The 19,555-nt window shown below is 43.8% G+C and overlaps 1 protein-coding gene across 6 annotated transcripts in view; it reads right to left on the bottom strand.

Annotated features, from left to right (window-relative positions):
- MRO (maestro) overlaps window positions 1-18,805 on the bottom strand; it is a 32,336-nt gene extending 13,531 nt beyond the window's left edge. Inside the window, exons 1-6 of one of the 6 annotated variants that reach the window (XM_073006289.1) lie at window positions 18,719-18,777; window positions 12,908-13,011; window positions 10,697-10,813; window positions 10,250-10,437; window positions 9,442-9,484; window positions 1,388-1,490 (exon numbers count right to left, since the gene is read on the bottom strand). In XM_073006289.1, the coding sequence (XP_072862390.1) occupies window positions 1,388-1,490; window positions 9,442-9,484; window positions 10,250-10,437; window positions 10,697-10,758 (396 nt within the window). In that variant the 5' untranslated portion in view covers window positions 10,759-10,813; window positions 12,908-13,011; window positions 18,719-18,777. Of the gene's footprint in view, window positions 1-1,387; window positions 1,491-9,441; window positions 9,485-10,249; window positions 10,467-10,696; window positions 10,814-12,907; window positions 13,432-18,718 lie in introns of those variants that run through there. The other 5 variants (XM_073006290.1, XM_007973999.3, XM_007973995.3 and 2 more) reach the window with 5 other exon arrangements.
- Window positions 18,806-19,555: the final 750 nt, after the last annotated feature.

The raw sequence follows: 19,555 nt of genomic DNA, 5'->3' as shown, positions 1-19,555 counted from the left end.
TCAGGACTGATCTAGTACACATCTGCGAACATTTCAGGACTGATCTAGTACACATCTGCGAACATTTCAGGACTGATCTAGTACACATCTGCAAACATTTCAGGGCACTTAAAGGATGTCCCAACTCCAGAATGCATGCATCTGAACATGCAATTAAGAGCAGGAAGAGAAATTCATGAATAATGCAAATTGGGGAACACTGTGTGTCTGATGCAGAAACCTGTACTTTAAGAACTAAACTCTATCACTCCTGTAATCCCAGCACTTTGGGAGGCCGAGGAAGGCGGATCGCCTGAGGTCAGGAGTTCGAGACTAGCCTGGCCAACAAGGCAAAACCCCGAAACCCCATCTCTATAAAAACACAAAAAGTTAGCTGGGCGTGGTGGCAGATGCCTGTAATCCCAGCTACTTGGAAGGCTGAGGCAGGGAGAATTGCTTGAACCTGGGAGGCAGAAGTTGCAGTCAGCTGAGATCACACCATTGCACTCCAGCCTGGACAACAGAGCAAGACTCCGTCTCAAAAACAAACAAACAAACAAAAATACTGAACTCGAAGTAATTGCAGGGCCAGGGATGGGGCAAGAGATAGGCTAGTCTCTGAGCCTTTGTAGTAAGCCTGTGAGCTCTCATGCAGGAAGACCCTGGTGTGCAGCAGGACCCAAAACACAGCAACAGGTACTAGAGTCAGAATCAAGATGTTGAAAGATCCGGACAAGATCAAAGAATACAAAAGCCACCTCCCCACCATCCTTAGAGAGGGGCCTAGAGCGGGAGACTGGCTTGAGATTCAGCTATCTCAGTAGTGCTATGGATGAGATTTGGTGATTTCCAAGCTTCATTAGTATTCCTGGATTTTCATTACAGCTCATTCCTTTTTTATCTAACATTTTTTTTAAAAAAAAGACAGTGTCTCACTCTGTTGCCCAGGCTGCAGTGCAGTGGCACGATCTCAACTCACTGCAACCCCTACCTCCCGGGCTCAAGCGATCCTCCCACCTCAGCCCTGAGTAGCTGGGACTACAGGTACCTGCCACCATGCCCAGCTAATTTTTGTATTTTTGGTAGAGACAGGGTTTTGTCATGTTGCCCAGGCTGGTTTAGAACTCCTGAGCTCAAGTGATCCACCTGCCTCAGCTTCCCAAAGTGCTGGGATTACAGGCATGAGCCACCACACCATATTTGTATTATTGAGTTAGCAGCAAGTTATTCTCAACTAATCTTCTTGTCATCCTGTAAACATCCTATCCATGTTAAAAGAACTGTCATCAAAGTTTTTTCAGAAGGAACTTCAGGGGAGCAGGACTAACTAACCGCAGACCAAGCAAACATACATCTTACAAAACAGCTGCTGGGAGGAGAAATGTGTTCATAATATTTTGTGTCAGACCTTGGAAAAGAAAGCTATCATTGATGTCCTTTTCTGCTTGGGCTGGGAAGTAGGGATGGAAAGGGGCTGGCCCAGGATTCTCCTCTGTCTTTGGTCCATGGAACTAAAAAAAAAAAAAAAAAATCACATGCGCCACAGACACTCAACATCAACAAACATTGTTGTACAATGCATTGTGCTGGGGTAAGAGCATAAGGAGGCAGCAATCCTGAGGCCTGTCTTTAGGAACCTTCCACCGTGGTGAGGAGATAGAACAGTCGCATAGATAAATAGCAACCCAAGGCAGCCCAAGAGGAATAGCAGCTTGGGGGTCAAGGGAGATCTGCCCTCTGGTTCCCCACTCCATTCTGCAGATTTCTTATATCACTATTACCAAAGAAGTAAAATGCAGATTCCCAGGCTCTGCCCACAGAGTTCTCATGAATTGAAATACAGAGTAGCCTCAAATTTTGTGTCTTTAAAAGTTCTCCAAGAATGTAAATTGGTACCTCTTTTTAGAGAGGATTCGGCACTCTCTCTTACCACTTTAAAGCACACATAATTGGCAATTCTTTAATCCTATAGAAATTAGCACATCATATGCTCAAAGATATACACAAAGGATAGCCACCATAGCGCCGTAATAAACAATATGGTGTTCTTTAATGGTTTGGGCAGGGGAACGGGGAGCGGGGCAGGGGTTTTTGAGACAGGGTTTTACTCTGTCTCCCAGGCTGGAGTGCAGTGGCAGGAACACAGCTCACTGCAGCTTCGACCTCCTAGGCTCAAGCAATCCCCCTGCCTCAGCCTTTGAGTGGCTGGGGCCACAGGTGCATGCCACCACACCCAATTAATTTTTTTTTTTTTTTTACATTGTCCAGTCTTGTCTCAAACTTCTGGGCTCATGCAATCCTTCTGCCTCAGTCTCCCAAAGTGTTGGGATTATAGGCTTGAGCCACTGTGCCCAGCCAATGGTTTGAACATAAATAAATTACATATATTATAACTATACAACTTTACAAAAACTGCTATGCAGTCACTAAGAAGAATATTGGGTAGATCAACATGTGCTAAAATAATCTCCATGATAAAATTTTGAGTGAAAAGTGCAAATCCATGTGTACAGTATTTTATCACTTGAGTAAAATCAAAATGAGGGCAGGAAATACATATGTACATATATGCTTGCATATGCATAGAAGGAGGAAGAATACCCAAGAAACATTAAGAGAGATGACTTCTGGGCTGGAAATCTGAGGAACTGAAATTGGAGGGAAACTTACTTTTTTCACCCTTTTTTGTATATGTACAGCTTATAATTTTACCATCTGCATGTATTATTGAAAGAGTATAATATACATAAGCATAGCTTACCAAGTGATTCTGATCCACAGCCTGACTTGGGGCCAACTAGTACAAACCAGCACTTCTCAAACTTTAATGTGCACTAAAATAATTTGAAGATCTTGTTCAGTGTGTCTGCAGCGGGAACTCGAATTTCCGCCTTTCTTCCAAGCTCCCAGAGGATGCCAAGCAGGTACTATGCTTTGAGTGGCAAGGGCATAAAGTTAAGAGCATTGGAGCCGAGAGAGGACCATGGGCTGGAACAGCTGGTGGAGACTTCCCAAAGCACACTGGTGAGCTTGGAAGCAGAGGCAGAGCATATATGACGCTTTGGGATTCAACGGGATCCCATGCAATATCATGGTGATGGTAGCAGTAACGATTAAAATAGTAGGAGAGAGGTAGAACATAGGCTACAGGGGCTAGTTAAAGGCCAGCTGTGGAAGACTCTGACTTCTAAAGAGCTTGATTTCAAATGTACTTTGTAGATATGAGTACCCTGATGATTTTCTTTTAATTTAGGTGAAATCCATGTAACATACAATTAGCCATTTAAACAATGTTCTGCAACCACCACCTCTGTCTAATACCAAAACTTTTTCATCACCCCAAAAGAAAACCCTGCACCCATTAGGCATTCATTCCCTATCCCATCCTCCTCCAGCCCTGGGCAATGTTAATCTGCCTTCTGTCTCAGTGGATTTACCTATTCTGAATATTTCACATATATGGAATCATACATTATTGTGATCATTTATAACTGGCTTCTTTTTCTTAGTATATTGTTTTTGAGGTTCATCCATGTTGTAGTATGTATCAATATTTTGTTCTTTTTTATGGCTGAATAATATTCCATTGTATGGTTATACCACAATTTGTTTATCCATTCACCTGTTGATAGATACTTGGGCTGTTTCCCTGTTTTGGCTATTTTGAATAATGCTACTATGAATATCTGTGCACAACTATCTGTTTGGGTATCTGCTTTCAGTTATTTGGGGTATATACTTAGGAGTAGAATTGCTGAGTCATATGGTAATTCTTTTTCTTTTCTTTTTTTTCTTTTTTTGAGACAGAGTCTTACTCTGTCTCCTAGGCTGGAGTGCAGTGGCTCACTGCAACCTCTGCCTCCTGGGTTCAAGGGATTCTCTTGCCTCAGCCTCCCTAGTTGCTGGGATTACAGGCGCACGCCACCATGCCTGGCTAATTTTTGTATTTTTAGTAGACACAGGGCTTTGCCATGTTGGCCAGGCTTGTATTGAACTCCTGACCTCAAGTGATCCCCTACCTCAGCCTCCCAAAGTGTCAGGATTACAGGCGTGAGTCACTGAGCCCAGCCATCCTATGGTAATTCTATGTTTAACTTTTTGAAGAACCACCAAACTGTTGGTTACATCATTTTTCATTCCCACCAGCAATGTATGAGGGTTCCAATTTCTCCACATCCTTACCAACTTCTATTTTCCATTATTATTGTTATTTATTATTAGATCCATCTTAGTAGGTATGAAGTGGTCTGTCCTTTGTGGTTTTTATTTGCATTCCCCTAATGACTAATGAGGCTAAGCATCTTTTCGTGTGCTTGTTGGTGATTTATATCTTCTTTGGAGAAATTTCTATTCAAATCCTTTGCTCATTTTCCATTGGGTTGTCTTTTTCTGAGTTGTAAGAATTCTTTATATATTCTGAATACTAGACCATTATCAGATATATGATTTACAAATATTCTAGCCCATTCTGTGGGCTATCTTTTCACTTTCTGGATAATGTCCTTTGTGCACAAAAGTTTTGACGAAGTCCAATTTGTGTATTCTTATTGTTCTTACTCATGCTTTTAGTGTTATATCTATGAATCTATTGCCACATCTAAGGTCATGAAGATTTACCCCTTTATGTTCTTTTAAGCATTTTATAGTTTTAGCCTTTCTATTTAGGTCATTGATCCATTTTGAGCTAATTTTTGTATATAATGTGTGGTAGGGGTTCAACCTCATTAGAACCATTGACTTGTATATGTTTTGTGTTTTATTTTTTTTAATAGGAGAAATGGCAGGCAAGCAGCTGCAGCCATTCTTAACCCCGGCTACCTTAGGATCACCTGAGGAACTTCTAAACATCCAGACCAAGTCTACCATTATCTCCAGAGAGAGGCCCAGGCATCAGTATTTTTTAAAGCCCACCAAGTAATTCCAGCAGGCAGTCACTGAACTACAGTGACCAGTGACCAACTGTCTTGGTTTTCCCAGGGCTGGGGAGCTTCCAGGGACATGGGACTTTCAGTCCTAAAGCTGGAAAAGTCCTGGCCAAACCAAGACACACTCCTCTCTGATACAACCTGACCCTTTTCAACAGCTGTACTTTGGAACATTCGACTTCCTTGATCTGGAGGTACACGGGGACTTGATTTCTCTGCCGTCCTTGCCCCCCAGGTAGATTTGGTCAATGAAACCCCAGGTGGATTTGCTCCATTCCGGAGAGGTCCATGAAAACACTCCCTCACCCCATAATTTCCAGGACCTATATCTCCTTCATATCTGGCCAACAGGAATCTTCTCACCACTGCAAGGGGGAACCAAAATAAGACCCCAGAAAATTGCATCCCCACCAATTAGCGAGAGTTTCTCTTTCCATCAGTTACCTGGCTGAACCAAGATTCTCTGTTTGCTTCAAGGTATTCCCACAGGCTTCCTCATTAAACCAGTGGCTCTCACACTTCAGTGTGCGTCGGAATCACCCAGCAGACTTGTTAAAACATTTTGATTGTTGAAACAGCAATCAAATTATGAACCCATGAAAGGGGGCAGTTTTGGTGGAAGGAGCTCAGGCAGTCCCTATGGTGATGGTTATGGATCTGGTAGTGGAAACAGTGGATATGGTAGCAGAAGATTCTAAAAACAGCAGAAAAGGAGGCTGGGCATGGTGGCTCACACCCTTAATCCCTTTGGGAAGCTGAGGTGAGTGGATCACCTGAGGTCAAGAGTTTAAGACCAGTCTGGTCAACATGGCGAAACCCCATCTCTGCTAAAAATACAAAAATTAGCTGGGCATGGTGGCGGGCGCCTGTAATTCCAGCTACTCGGGAGGCTGAGGCAGGAGAATCACTTGAACCAGGAGGCAGAGGTTGCAGTGAGCCGAGATTCCCAGGCCCAGGCCCCAGAGTTTCTCATTTTGGGCATCGGCAGCAGGGCCTAATAATTTCTATTTCTAACAAGCTCCCAGGTGACACTGGGATGTGACTGGTTTGGTGACCACACTTGGAGAACCACTGCATTAACAGAAACCACAGCAGTACACTGTTGCTTCTCTCAAGAATAAAGGGATTTTAAAATTCACACTGAGGATGGAGCTGGAGGTCATTATTCTAAGCAAACTAACACAGGAAGAGAAAACCAAGTACCACATGTTCTCACTTATAAGTGGGAGCCAAACGTTGAGTACCCGTGGACACACAAAAGGCAACAGACACCAGGGTGGAGGGCGGGAGGAGGGTGAAGAGCGAAAAACTACCTGTCAGGTACCATGCTTATTACCTGAGTGACAAAACAACCCATACTTCAAACCCCTGCAAGACACAATTTACCTTTATAACAAACCCACACATGTACCCCTGAAACTAAAATAAAATTTAAAAATTTAAAATTCGGTGCTGGAGAGGATGTGGAGAAATAGGAACACTTTTACACTGTTGGTGGGACTGTAAACTAGTTCAACCATTGTGGAAAGCAGTGTGGCGATTCCTCAAGGATCTAGAACTACCATTTGACCCAGCCATCCCATTACTGGGGATATACCCAAAGGAGTATAAGTCCTGCTGCTATAAAGACACATGCACACATATGTTTATTGCAGCACTATTCACAATAGCAAAGACTTGGAATCAACCCAAATGTCCATCAGTGACAGACTGGATTAAGAAAATGTGGCACACATACACCATGGAATACTATGCAGCCATAAAAAAGGATGAGTTCGTGTCCTTTGTAGGGACATGGATGCAGCTGGAAACCATCACTCTCAGCAAACTATCACAAGAACAGAAAACCAAACACCGCATGTTCTCACTCATAGGTGGGAATTGAACAATGAGATCACTTGGACACAGGAAGGGGATCATCACACACCAGGGCCTATTGTGGGGAGGGGGTGGTGGGGAGGGGTAGCATTAGGAGATATACCTAATGTAAATGACGAGTTAATGGGTGCAGCACACCAACATGGCACAGGTATACATATGTAACAAACCCACATGTTGTGCACATGTACCCTAGAACTTAAAGTATGATAAAAAAAAAAATTAAAATTCACATAGAGTCAAAAAACACGCTTGGTTGTTTCTTTCTGGGGCTTTTCTTTTAACAACTTTATGTTTCAATAGAACCTAAAGATTCTCAGGTCAGATGCTCCGGATCAGAGCCAACAGGTGCCTGACAATGGGTACAGGGAGCCTAAAAGAAGCAAAACTCCTGTCCCATGTTGAAGGAGGGGTTGAACACAATCTTACTTTAGACAAATAGGACTGGTGATTTATATTAGCATATTTGTGAATTTGAATAGCATTAAGATTACCTTCAAAAAAAAAAAAAAAAAGCTCAAAGTGGAGGTAAAGCTGTGACCCAGTTGCCCCCAGCCTGACTCAGGCCATCACCATCTGCCCCTGCAGCCAGTGACAGTGGGGGTGGGGAAGACCCATGGGAATCAGGGCAGTTGAGAAAACTGGTTCTTGGTGGCCTGAGCTTTGAAACTACAGAGGCCAGTTTAAGAGAGCATTTTGAGGAATGGGGCACACCCACAGATTGTGTGATAATGAGAAACTCCCAAACAAAACATCTCGGGGGCCTTGGTTTTGTGACTTACGCTGGTGCAGCAAAGTGTGCTCAAGCACACAAGGTTGATGGGCATGTAGCGAAACCAGAGACAGCTGTTTCTAGAGAGGATTCTGTAAAGCCTGGTGCTCATCCAACAGTACAGACAATGTTTGCCAGGCACGGTGGCTCACGCCTGTAATCCCAGCACTTTGGGAGGCCGAAGTGGGCGGATCATGAGCTCAGGAGATCGAAACCATCCTGGCTAACACGGTGAAACCCCGTCTCTACTAAAAATACAAAAAAATTAGCCGGGCATGGTGGCGGGCGCCTGTAGTCCCAGCTACCCTGGAGGCTGAGGCGGGAGAATGGCGTGAACCTGGGAGGCAGAGCTTGCAGTGAGCCGAGATCGTGCCACTGCACTCCAGCCTGGGCAACAGAGCGCGACTCCATCTCAAAAAAAAAAAAAGAAAAGAAAAGAAAAAAAAAGAAAATATTTGTTGAGAGTAATAAGGAAGAGACAGAAGAATATAATTTGAGAGACTCCTTCGAAAATTGTGACAAGATTGAAACGACAGAAGTTATGAACCAGGCACAGTGGCTCACGCCTGTAACTTCAGCATTTTGGGAGGCTGAGGCGGGCAGATGACTTGAGCTCAGGAGTTCGAGACCAGCCTGACCAACGTAGTGAAACCCCATCTCTACTACAAATACAAAAGTTAGCTGGGCATGGTGGTGCATGCCTGTAATCCCAGCTACTCAGGAGGTTAAGGCAGGAGAATTGCTTGAACCCAGGAGGTAGAGGTTGCAGTGAGCTAAGATCATGCCGCTGTACACCTAGGTAACAGAGCGAGACTCCGTCTCAAAAAATAATAATAATAAATTAAAAAGTTAGGGAAGCCAGGCAGAGTGGAAAACAGGATTTGCTCTTGTAACTTTTGATGATCATGAAACAACTGATAAAATTGTTTTTCAGATATACCATGCTATTAATGGGCATAACTGTGAAGTAAAAAGGGTCCTTTCTAAATGAGATGGAGTCTACTGGGTCATAAAGAGGTCATGGAAGTGGATCTGGCAACTTGGCTAGTCATGGAGGAAACTTTGGAGGTGGTGAAGGTCATTTTGGCCGTGGTGGGAACTTTGGTGGAAAGGAGGCTATGGTGATGAAGGTGATGGCAGCAGAGACAGTTATGCAGGAGATGACGGTGAATAGAATGGATTTGGAGGTGACGGTAGCCACTATGGGTGGTGATCCTGGTCATAATAGTAGAGGGGACCATGGTGGTGGTGGACCAGGATATGGAAACCAAGGTAGTCCATATGGTGGCAGTGGTGGATGATATGGTGGTTACAATGAAGAAGGAAATTTTGGTGGTGGTAACTATGGTGGTGGTGGGAACTATAATGATCTTGGAAACAGCAATCAAATTATGAACCCATGAAAGGGGGCAGTTTTGGTGGAAGAAGCTCAGACAGTCCCTATGGTGATGGTTATGGATCTGGTAGTGGAAACAGTGGATATGGTAGCAGAAGGTTCTAAAAACAGCAGAAAAGGAGGCTGGGCATGGTGGCTCACACCTGTAATCCCAGCACTTTGGGAAGCCGAGGTGAGTGGATCACCTGAGGTCAGGAGTTCGAGACCAGTCTGGTCAACATGGTGAAACCCCATCTCTACTAAAAATACAAAAATTAGCTGGGCATGGTGGCAGGTGTCTGTAATCCCAGCTACTCGGGAGGCTGAGGCATGATAATCACTTGAACCCGGGAGGCAGAGGTTGCAGTGAGCCGAGATCATGCCTCTGCACTCTAGCCTGGGGGATAGAGCGAGACTCTGTCTCCAAAAAAATAAAAAATAAAAACAGTAGTAAAGGGCTACAGTTCTTAGCAGGAGAAAGAATGAGAAGTTTTGGGAAAGCAGCAAGTTACCTTGAAACAGTCATCCCAAATGCATTAGAGGAACTGTAAAAATCTGCCATGGAAGGAATGATGACACATAGTTAGAAAACTTACTGTAGCTTAAACAGAAAACCCTTCTTGTTCAGGACTGTCATAGTCACAGTTTGCAAAAAGTGCAGCTATTGATAATGCAATGTAGCATTGGCTAGATGCACATCCCTATGTTCTGTTATCTGCTGTAGCTTTTTCTTTTTCTTTTCATTACATCAGGTATATTGCCCTGTAAATTGTGGTAGTGGTTCCAAGAATAAAAAATTAAGGAATTTTTAACTTTTCAATATTTATATAGTTCAGTTTTTCCACATTTCTGAACACTTTAACAAAATACAGTTTTGAGGGTGTTTCCTTGTGAGTTAACAAATAAAGAAGACCATTGTGAATTACTATTTTGCATAAATTTTGCTAACGTTAACTGTAAAGAAACACCAGCTGACTTGCAGTTTAAGGGAATTCTATTCTCCCCATTTCCAAACCATGACCTGAATGGGTGCTGACATGTGGAGAGAATAGATATTTGTATGCTTGCAATGTCTGTTTTAGAAAAATAGGATTGGATATTTAAATTAGCATATTTATGAATTTAATAGCATTAAGATTACCTTCAAATGAAAAAAAATCTCATATTTCAAAATCAAAATAAAAGAAGCAAAACTCCCTCAAGCTGAGGGCCCACTCACCCAGGAGAGCACGGGCCTCATTATAAAACAGCTGGTATCTCTGTTCCAAGGCATAAGAAAATCATGCTTGAAGCTCCTTTCCATTGGGAAGGAAAACAAACCTGCTCCCCTGTTCTTTCCGCTTGACTTCTCTTCCAAGATTAGCATAACAGCCAAGGGCTTTAGCCAGCCAAGGCAGCTTCCCCAGGCTTCAGAAATCAAGCAGCCAGCCTCGCCTTCATAGGCGTAAGTAGAACTCAAGGTCATGCTCCCGTTCGGGGCAAAGTAAATGAGAACTGAGTGGCTCCACCTGGAAGATTCGATATGTGGTTAGAGAAACTCACACAGAGTTCCATCTTGAGCTCACTACCTCTTCTAGCAAACCCTGCCTCCCCAACACAAGAGAAAAACCGTGATGTCGTTTAATCTCACAGGTTGTCAGGGATCATCTCAATCTTGGGTGCGGGAAAAGTAAAGCATTTCTCAGTGTTGGCTGCGCCTTCTATATCAGAATTCCCCGGGGTACGTGTTATAAATTCCAAGCCAGAGGTGGGTGCAGTGGCTCACACCTGTAATCCCAGCACTTTGGGAGGCTGAGCATCCCTTGAGCCCAGGAGTCCGAGGCTGCCATAAGCCATGATTGCGCCACTGCACTCCAGCTGGGTTGACAGACCAAGATCCTGTCTCTAAAAAATAAAAATAAATAATAATAATAATAAACTCCAGACCTGCCCCAGAACTATTGGATCCAAATCTCAGGGAGTGTTGGGCCTGAGCATTGCACTTTTTGTATATGGTGTCTGGCAATGCTACACACATGCTGATATAGAAGAACCTCTATCCTGGAAATTAAATAAACTCCGCTAGGCTGAGTCCATGCAGTAGTAGAAACCATGGAAGTCAGGGAGGGAGCTGGGGCTGAGGGATGAGAAAGGGAAGGAGGTCAGTGTCTATGCAGAGAACAAGAGATTGATACCATATGTTTGTGAAGCACTTTGAATTTCACTTTAAAAATAAAATTAAAATCACAGCAGCTGTTTGTCTATGATTTATGCAACTTTTCCAAGATGCTATTCTTCAGTTAAAAGTTTCCTTAAAAAATAAAACAAATTAGGAGTTAAATCAAGGTCACAAGGCCCCTCGCCAGAGCCTTGTGTTTCCTGTACTCGCAGCTTCTTAAAGGACTCCCCCCACCCCCACGCCCTCCTTCTTGCCTGCAGTGCCTCCCTCCTTTCTAAAACATTAAGTCCTTTACACCCAATCCAACAAAAACAAAAGGATCATTCTCATCTGTTGCAACACAGGATCTCAGAGAGGATCGTTTTAAACACACTGTGAATTAAGGTAGTATACAGATTCCAAGACTTCTTAGGGTGTTCTAACTCCTCCTCCAAGCCCACTCACCCGTACACGACAGGCATTCTTTCCTAGGAGAATTACATTTTCTGGTGGGTTTCTGTGGTCACCACACATGCCTAGCCTTGTATAACCAAGACCAGGAGGTCACCTGGCCATTTGGAAGCCAAAGACACAGCTAGCTCTGCTTCTAGTTTTACTCATCTCTGCACACATTCTTCAACCAATTCTTCTTCCTCTGGAACATACTCCTGAGTGAGCTATGTGCAGACCCCCTGGTTTTCACCAACCCCAAGACCCCAGCTGGGACTTGTGTTCACTGCCATGTTGTGCTTATACCTGATCTCACTGAAGATATGTGGATTTGGGGTAACTTAAAAGACTGTTTTATGCTTTACACTGACTCCCATCTGCTTTTGCAAACTTGAATCATTCTGACTCAAAATATTAGATTTTTGGTCAATAATCCTTCTATTTATTGAAGCCAAAAGGTATATTATGAAGGCCAAAATTATAAAACACTTTGATTTTATCTCCTCATCTGTAAAATGAGCAGAAGAAACTGTTGGATTGCTTAAAAATCCTTCCAACACTGAACTTATAAATCACAATAGTAGGCTGAGTGTGGTGGCTCATGCCTATAAATCCCAGCATTTTGGGAGGCTGAGGTAGGCAGATTGCTTGAGATCAGGAGATCAAGACCAGCCTAGGCAACACCGTGAAACCCCGCCTCTACTAAAAATACAAAAATTAGCCAGACATGGTGGTGCACACCTGTAGTCCCAGCTACTCAGGAGGCTGAGGCAGGAGAATCACTTGAACCCAGGAATCAGAGGTTGCAGTGAGCCAAGATTGTGCCACTGCACCCCGGCTTGGGCAACAGAACAAGATCCTGTCTCAAAAAATAAAAATAAAAATAAATCGTCTTCATTTTAGAAAAGAAGAAACTGGGGCTTAAAGTAATGTTGAACAATTAACTCAAAGTCAAATAGTAGTGGCAGAGCAGATTTCAGGACTCTGAAAGCTATCCTTTCAGTCACTGTACTATAAGCCTAGGTTCAGCTCCCAGGCAATGTCCTGTGTGCTGAACCAGGGAAGACAGACCGCATAGACATTTCAGTTTAAAGCGTCAATATCTTCCCTGCGTCCCTGCCATTCTATTATATTGCTGACAGTAGAATGATCTATAATCCATCTACTGATAATTAACATAGTTTGTGAAAAGCAAACAAAATCAGCTTCCTGGTCAACATTGCCCACTTCAGTTTTACAAAGAGAACATTGCCAAACAGCTATCCCCTAAAGGTTGAACTCCCTCTGACACCGGTGACCAGAGTGACATTCCAGAAAGGTTTTGGGAACCCAAGTGCAGCCAGGACGCCTCCCGCTGCATCTGGGCTGCCCCGGCCAACAGTGTCCCTTACCTGCGGCTCCTGCAGGCGGCTGCCCGTTCCTGACTCGGGAGGGCTGCTTTTCCCGGCAGTGGCCAAATGTGATGACTCGGCTAAATTTTCCCAGCCCTGAATTCCTAACATACAAGAAGCGAAATTAGGAGGTGACGCAGGGTCTGTTCAGGATAGCGGGTGGGCACAGAGTGATGGAAAGTGAGAATCAAAAAAGAGGGGAAAGTTAAAGTTTATAGAGTATTGGGGCGGGAGTGGGAATTGTTCTGGAATGAAACCGACAAGAATACTGTGGGCTGGCACAAGCATCACTTGCGCCCTTTGCTTCCCCACGCCCTGCTGAGGTGTTTTTCCTTCTCCTTGCTGTGATATCCCCCGTCATTCTTCCCTCATATCAGCCTGACCGACACTTTCTGCAGAAATTCTGTAGACGGCAATTCTGGGGACCTTCCCTCCGCACCAAACAAAACGGCCCCGTCAAGGCCCGTTCCCCCTGCAGCCGCGAGATGGCGGCATGACTCAAAGGACGGGTTCCAGGCGGCCTCTGCACAGAGATGCCGCCGTGGCTGCCTCCTTCCTTACATAATCCTGTTAAGAGCGCATTTAATCTAAGGATGGGACACTGTGTTCCATGCCAGGCAGACTCATCGTGACTGACTGTTGCACCAACAACAAGAGCTTTAACCGCTGATGTCCCTTCCTGCTCAAGAAACACCATATGTCCTGAAAGGAGCGATTTAAGCTCTCAAAATGATTTATTGGTAAAAAGCAAAGCAAAATTAAAATCAGGGAATTACAGCACCTGCAGAATTTAGGAGCCTCTCTCCCTCATTATCCCTCCTTCCCCGGACTCTCCAACCATGTGCATAAATCTATTTATCAATAATTAGTTATCGTCTCGCTCTGCCTTGGGTCATATGGAAAATATGTCCTAACAGAAAAAAAGAACAGTTATATTTTCCAAGATGGAGGAGCTTATTGTTATGCTAATAGATAACATTCAATGAAAACTTCTATGTGCCAAATGTTGGGATAAATATTACATAGACTATCTCATTCAATTGTTACATCAAACCAAAAGTTAATACTCCTACTATAGTCTCCATTTTAAGGCTGGAGAAACTGAGGCACAGGGAGATTACCTTGACAAAGGTCATGCAGTTAATTCATGGCAGAGTTAAAATTCAGCCACAGGCAGGCTAATGTGAGAGCCTGGACTTAGCCATGATGCTATGCAGTGGACTGGTCTAGAAAACCCAATGAGGAGATAAACAGAAAAATATAAACCAGAGAACTATGTCAGAGTGGAATATGAAAGAAAAAAGGCAGAAAGAAAGAAAATCGATGCTGCTGAGAAAATAAGAAGAATGAGGCTAAAACATCACCCTTTTCAGATTAAGTTACAAGGGCACCACTGTGACATTTGAGGACACAATTTCAATAGAGTGATAGAGAAAGGAAGCTAGACTGCAAAACTAAGGGGCTATGAGGAAAGAGGAAATTGAGATGTCTTGCTGCAAAAGGAAAGCAATAAATAGACTAGAAGAGACAGCAAGGTCAGGCAAAAGCATTTTGGTTTTCTTGTGTGCTTTTTAAAATGGAATAAAGCCTGGCCTTGTTTGAAAGTGGTTGCAAGGGAGCCCTAATATGTGGGTGGTGCCGAGTAGTGGTAATAGGAAGAGGTGGAGGGGGGCATCAAGGGCACAAAGGAAAGGGTTAGCTCTGGAGGAGGAAGAAAGGTGGCTGCCTCTGTCTGCAACTGGGAGACAGCCACAAAGATGAAGATACATCAACACGAAACTGAGAGGAATGGGCGAGTTCAATTCTTCCAAAATAGCTTTAATCTTTTCAGTGAAACCAGAGTGAGGTTATCGGCCAAGAGTGAGAATGAGGTTTATATGGCCATAATCTATATACTGAACTAATCCATGTAGTGCTTAGAATGACCAAAAAGGTAATAAGATTATCCAAAGAACAGAGGAGACTAGAGAAGGGAAGTCTGAAGTATGACTGTAAAGATTCTCTGCAGAATCTCCTTTGTGAATCAAAACTGAAATTTACATCCCCTCCTCCCCTCGAACAGAAACACAACAGGCACACTATTAATAATCCCTTGTGTCTAAAGTTTCTTTGTATTCAAGTTTTAAGACATTTCACAGAGAAATAGTATCTTCTCTACTGCTAAATAGGAGAACTAATATGCAGATAAATTTTCCTGTTTGGCTTAAAACTACAAAGAAAATCAGGGCCAGAACTGGAATTGATGTCCAGGAGCCTCTCTGATACTTGCACAGTGCTGCCTTCAGCTCTTCTAAACAATTCTCATAAAGGGCCTGGATGCAGCTAACTGCCCCTAGAGAATCCCAGACACGGCACAAACATGGGAAGCATCAAAATCAACTCATGATGCCCACAAGAGTCTAAGATTCTCCTTATGTGGCCCTGGGTCACAGTACTGTTCTTTGGAAATTAGAGGGCAAGTTTGATAATTTGATTGCAACATATTTGTATACCGATAACACGATGTCTTTAACAGAACACACCATAATTATTTAATGTAAGGGTTTAATGACTCTATTTTCATTCTCAATTAACATTTCCTTATTGCCAGAAGTACATTGGGGCTGACACGATTGGAAAAAGCAAAGAGGGCAATTATTTCGCCTGCATTACTGATGAAAAGGGCAACAGGCAAAGCTAAAGCAATCCACAATCCACCTTCTGTTTAGACGCAGATAAGGACAAAAGAGAGTCACCAGTCAAAATGGTTTATCTGCAGTTTCAAGACTTTCAGAAGCACTTCCCTGTGTGTGTGCATGCACAATGTGGAATCAGGAAATTTATCTTTTTTATTTCATTTCTTTTTTTTTTAAATGAGACAGATTCTCACCCAGGCTGGAGTGCAGTGGGGGGATCTTGGCTCACTGCAACCTCCTCCTCCCAGGTTCAAGTGATTCTCATGCTTCAGCCTACCGAGTAGCTGGGACTACAGGCGCCTGCCACCACCCCAGCTAATTTTTGTATTTTTGAAAGAGACGAGGTTTCGCCATGTTGGCCAGACTGGTCTCCAACCCTTGACCTCAGGTTATCTGCCCGCCTCTGGGATTACAGGCATGAGCCACCGCGCCCTGCCAGGAAATTTATCTTAAAGGGTGAGATTTAAATTTCCTCCCTCTCATCTTCTTTCAGGAAATACATCCCCCGCAACCCGCCCTCCAGCTAAGCGAAACCCTCTCTTGATTTTCACTTCTAAAAACAAATAAAATCAGCCACCTCCTTAGCCACAGGTTGTGATTACCAGCTTCTCATTCTTTCTTTCTTTCTTCCAGTGTTTACTGAGATCCTGCTTCCATGGAGGCAGAGTGCTCGGCAGGTGGGGCCAACACTCACACTGCGCTCTCGAGGAGAATCGACCAGCAGCGGACTTGGGACTGGGGCTTATGTACCCACAGCGCAAGGCAGGAATTGATAAGAGCCAAGGAGAGGAGGTGATAATGAGTCAAAGGGCAGTCACTAGGGAAAACCCTTCGTAGAGGATGGAGCATCCACTCCTGTGCTTAGTGAAACCAGTTAGACAGAGATGAGAAACGCCTCCGAGGAGGCAGGCCCAGCGAGAACACGAGGCCATGAAAGCACGCAAGCCAGCCACCCCGATGAGCCACCTAACCTGACTCCTCCACAATCCACTCGCCTCCAAGGTGGACAACCTTGGGAGACTCTTCCCAAACTTCATGCCACATTTGCTTCCCACTCCTCTACCTATGCGTTATAATCTAAAAACACAGGTATTTTGGCTGCTAGTCTTTGCATGAAATAGATGCTGCAGGAAGAAGTTTTGGGGTTTATCCCTCGGCTTCAAATACCCTCCAGCACATGGAGACAGGAGTGCCCCATGGCCCAGGTCTCCTCACGCCCAGATGCAAACTCTGTAAACAGTAAGCTGTCTCATCCAACCCTCCATCTGGCTGTTATGCCTTCCGTTTTCTCTATTTTATTACTTGGTAGTTACTATTGGTGCCAGAATGCGAGAAAAAATTCAAGCTCTTTCTGTAGCCTCTTGGCCTGGGGTAGTCTCTGAAAATGATTTGCCTATCCCTTGACTCAGAAAACTCCACAAAATCATGCAAACCAAGGCGTTCAAATCTTTATGTTACCTTTAAGAACACCCATGTAACTGTGCAGGCCATCAAGGTATACATACCCCAAAAAACACCAAGTACCTGAAAGATGTCACTTTTCAGAGGCACTGTGTGCCTTTCCATCATTACAAAGGTGGAGCTGGCATGTGTGCCCAGGCCAAACAATGGGGCTGGACGCAGGCTTGGTGACCCAAAAAAAGTGTCGAATTTTTGCTGCATGTGCTTAAAAATGCAGAGAGCAATGCTGAACTGCAGGGTTTAGATGTAGATTCTTGGATCATCGAACACATTCAGTGGAACAAAGCCAAGATGTACACCATATTTACAGAGCTCATGGTCAGATTAACCCATATGAGAGATCCCTCTGCTGTATGGAGATGATCTTCGCTGAAAAGGAACAAATTGTTTCTAAACCAGAAGAGATATTTACACACAAGAAAAAGGCATCCCACAAGAAACTGAAGAAACAACACAGCCTAGGAATACATTCAGTATAAGATAATTGCAAATAATAGTTTAGCCAGGCATGGTGGCTCACGCCTGTAATCGAAACACTTTGGGAGACTGAGGCGGGAAGATCACTTGAGCCTAGGAGTTTGAGACCAGCCTAGGCAGCATAGGGAGACCCTCATCTCTATAGTTAAAAAAAAAATTTGTAATTACCCAGGCAAGGTGGCATGTACCTGTGGTCCTAGCTACTTAGGAAGCTAAGGCAGGAGGATTGCTTGAGCTCAGGAGATCAAAGCTAAAGTGAGCCATGATTGTGTCACTGCACTCCAGCCTGGGTGACAGAACTTTTCTTTTCTTTTTTTCTTTTCTTGTTTTTCTTGAGACAGAGTCTTGCTCTGTCACCCAGGCTGGAGTGCAGTGGTGTGCTGTCGGCTCACTGTAACCTCTGTGTCCCAGGTTCAAGCAATTCTCCTGCCTTAGCCTCCCGTGTAGCTGGGACTACAGGTGCGTGCCACCATGCTTGGCTAATTTTTTGTATTTTTAGTAGAGGTGGGGTTTCACCATGTTGACCGGGCTGGTCTCAATCTCCTAACTTTGTGATCCGGCCACCTTGGCCTACCAAAGTGCTGGGATTATAGGCGTGAGCCACCACATTCAGCCAAGACACTGTCTTTTAAAAAAAATTTTTTTTAAAAAAAAAGGCCAGGAGTAGTGGCTCACGCCTATAATCCCCACACTTTGGGAGGCCGACACAGGAGGATCACCTGAGGTCAGGAGTTCAAGACCAGCCTGGCCAATGTGGTGAAACCCCATCTCTGCTAAAAATACAAAAATTAGTCAGGTGTGATGGTGCATGCCTGTTATTCCAGTTACTTCGGAGGCTGAGGCAGGAGAATCACTTGAACCTGGGAGGCAGAGGTCGCAGTGAACCAAGATCACACCACTGCACTCCACTCCAGCCTGGGCCAAAGAGTGAGACTCCATCTCAAAAAATAAAAAATAAATAAATAAAAATTAAATTAAATGAAAATTTTTTAAAAAGTTCAAGTTTAAATGCCTTTCCTACCTGAGATATTAATTACTCCCATACCATCACCAACACCCCACTTCCAAAAGGTAATTGTGAACTTCTGTAAACATTTTTCAGTTGAACTGGTTAAGTCTTTAGCAATCAATCAACTGTGTTGAACTACAATGTCTAGCAGAATCAGTTGAATCCTGAAACTGTTCTGTGCTGTCTTACCTGAGCTAGGCAATGAGGAGCACAGCGTGGCTAGCTTCTCGCTCTGTGCTTATCCTGATGAAGGGTGAATATGAATCAGCCTAGAAGCATCTCTGTCCTTTAAACAAGCTTGCAGTGAACAATAAACCACATTTTGTCCTTGAGGATGAAACATAGGCCAGATTAGAGTTTTATCACAAGAAAGAAATACATAATAAGGCCTCTGCTATCTGCCCCTGATAATTGCTAACGATACATTCTAAATGATGCAGTTTTGCAAACTTCTAAGATTCTCACGTTACATTTCCTATTTGTGCAAGGACCCAGTGAGAAAGCTATACATGTTTTATTGTGGAAGAGAACAGAATCAGTAAACAGCACCATGAGACGTCAAACCAATCCTGCAGACAACACTGCCTATGATCTCTGCTCTTAACACCTCAAAGCGTTCTTAGGCTATTTGTCATTTTCTCCTCTCAACCTTGGAAAGGGGGTCATTCTTGTGCTTCTTTGACATATGGGGAAACTTGGGGGAGTGGGGAAGAGTGAGTGGGGAACTTCCCCCAAAGTCTCAAAGCTAGGTGAAAGGGTTGGGATCTAAATGTTTGGCTTCCTCTCGAGCTTTGTCCAGCCAGAGGTATTCTATGGATTCTGCCTTTCGCCTCTAAAGGCAGAGTTCTTATTCCCATGGGCTTCCTTCCTCCCACTTTTTAAAAAATCTTTCCTCAACTTGTTTTCTTCTCTGCCCCCCCCCCCCACCCCCACCTGCCTTGTTTCTATTTTAAGTTTGTTTTGAGCATTGCTTAACATATTCCTTCCTCCTGAACTAACCATAGTCTTAACATTCCACGGCTTGTC

This window comes from Chlorocebus sabaeus, chromosome 18 (assembly GCF_047675955.1).
Source record: "Chlorocebus sabaeus isolate Y175 chromosome 18, mChlSab1.0.hap1, whole genome shotgun sequence".
Taxonomy (NCBI): domain Eukaryota; kingdom Metazoa; phylum Chordata; class Mammalia; order Primates; family Cercopithecidae; genus Chlorocebus; species Chlorocebus sabaeus.
Note: the sequence above shows the minus strand (reverse complement) of the source record. Positions and strands in the feature narration are given on the sequence as shown.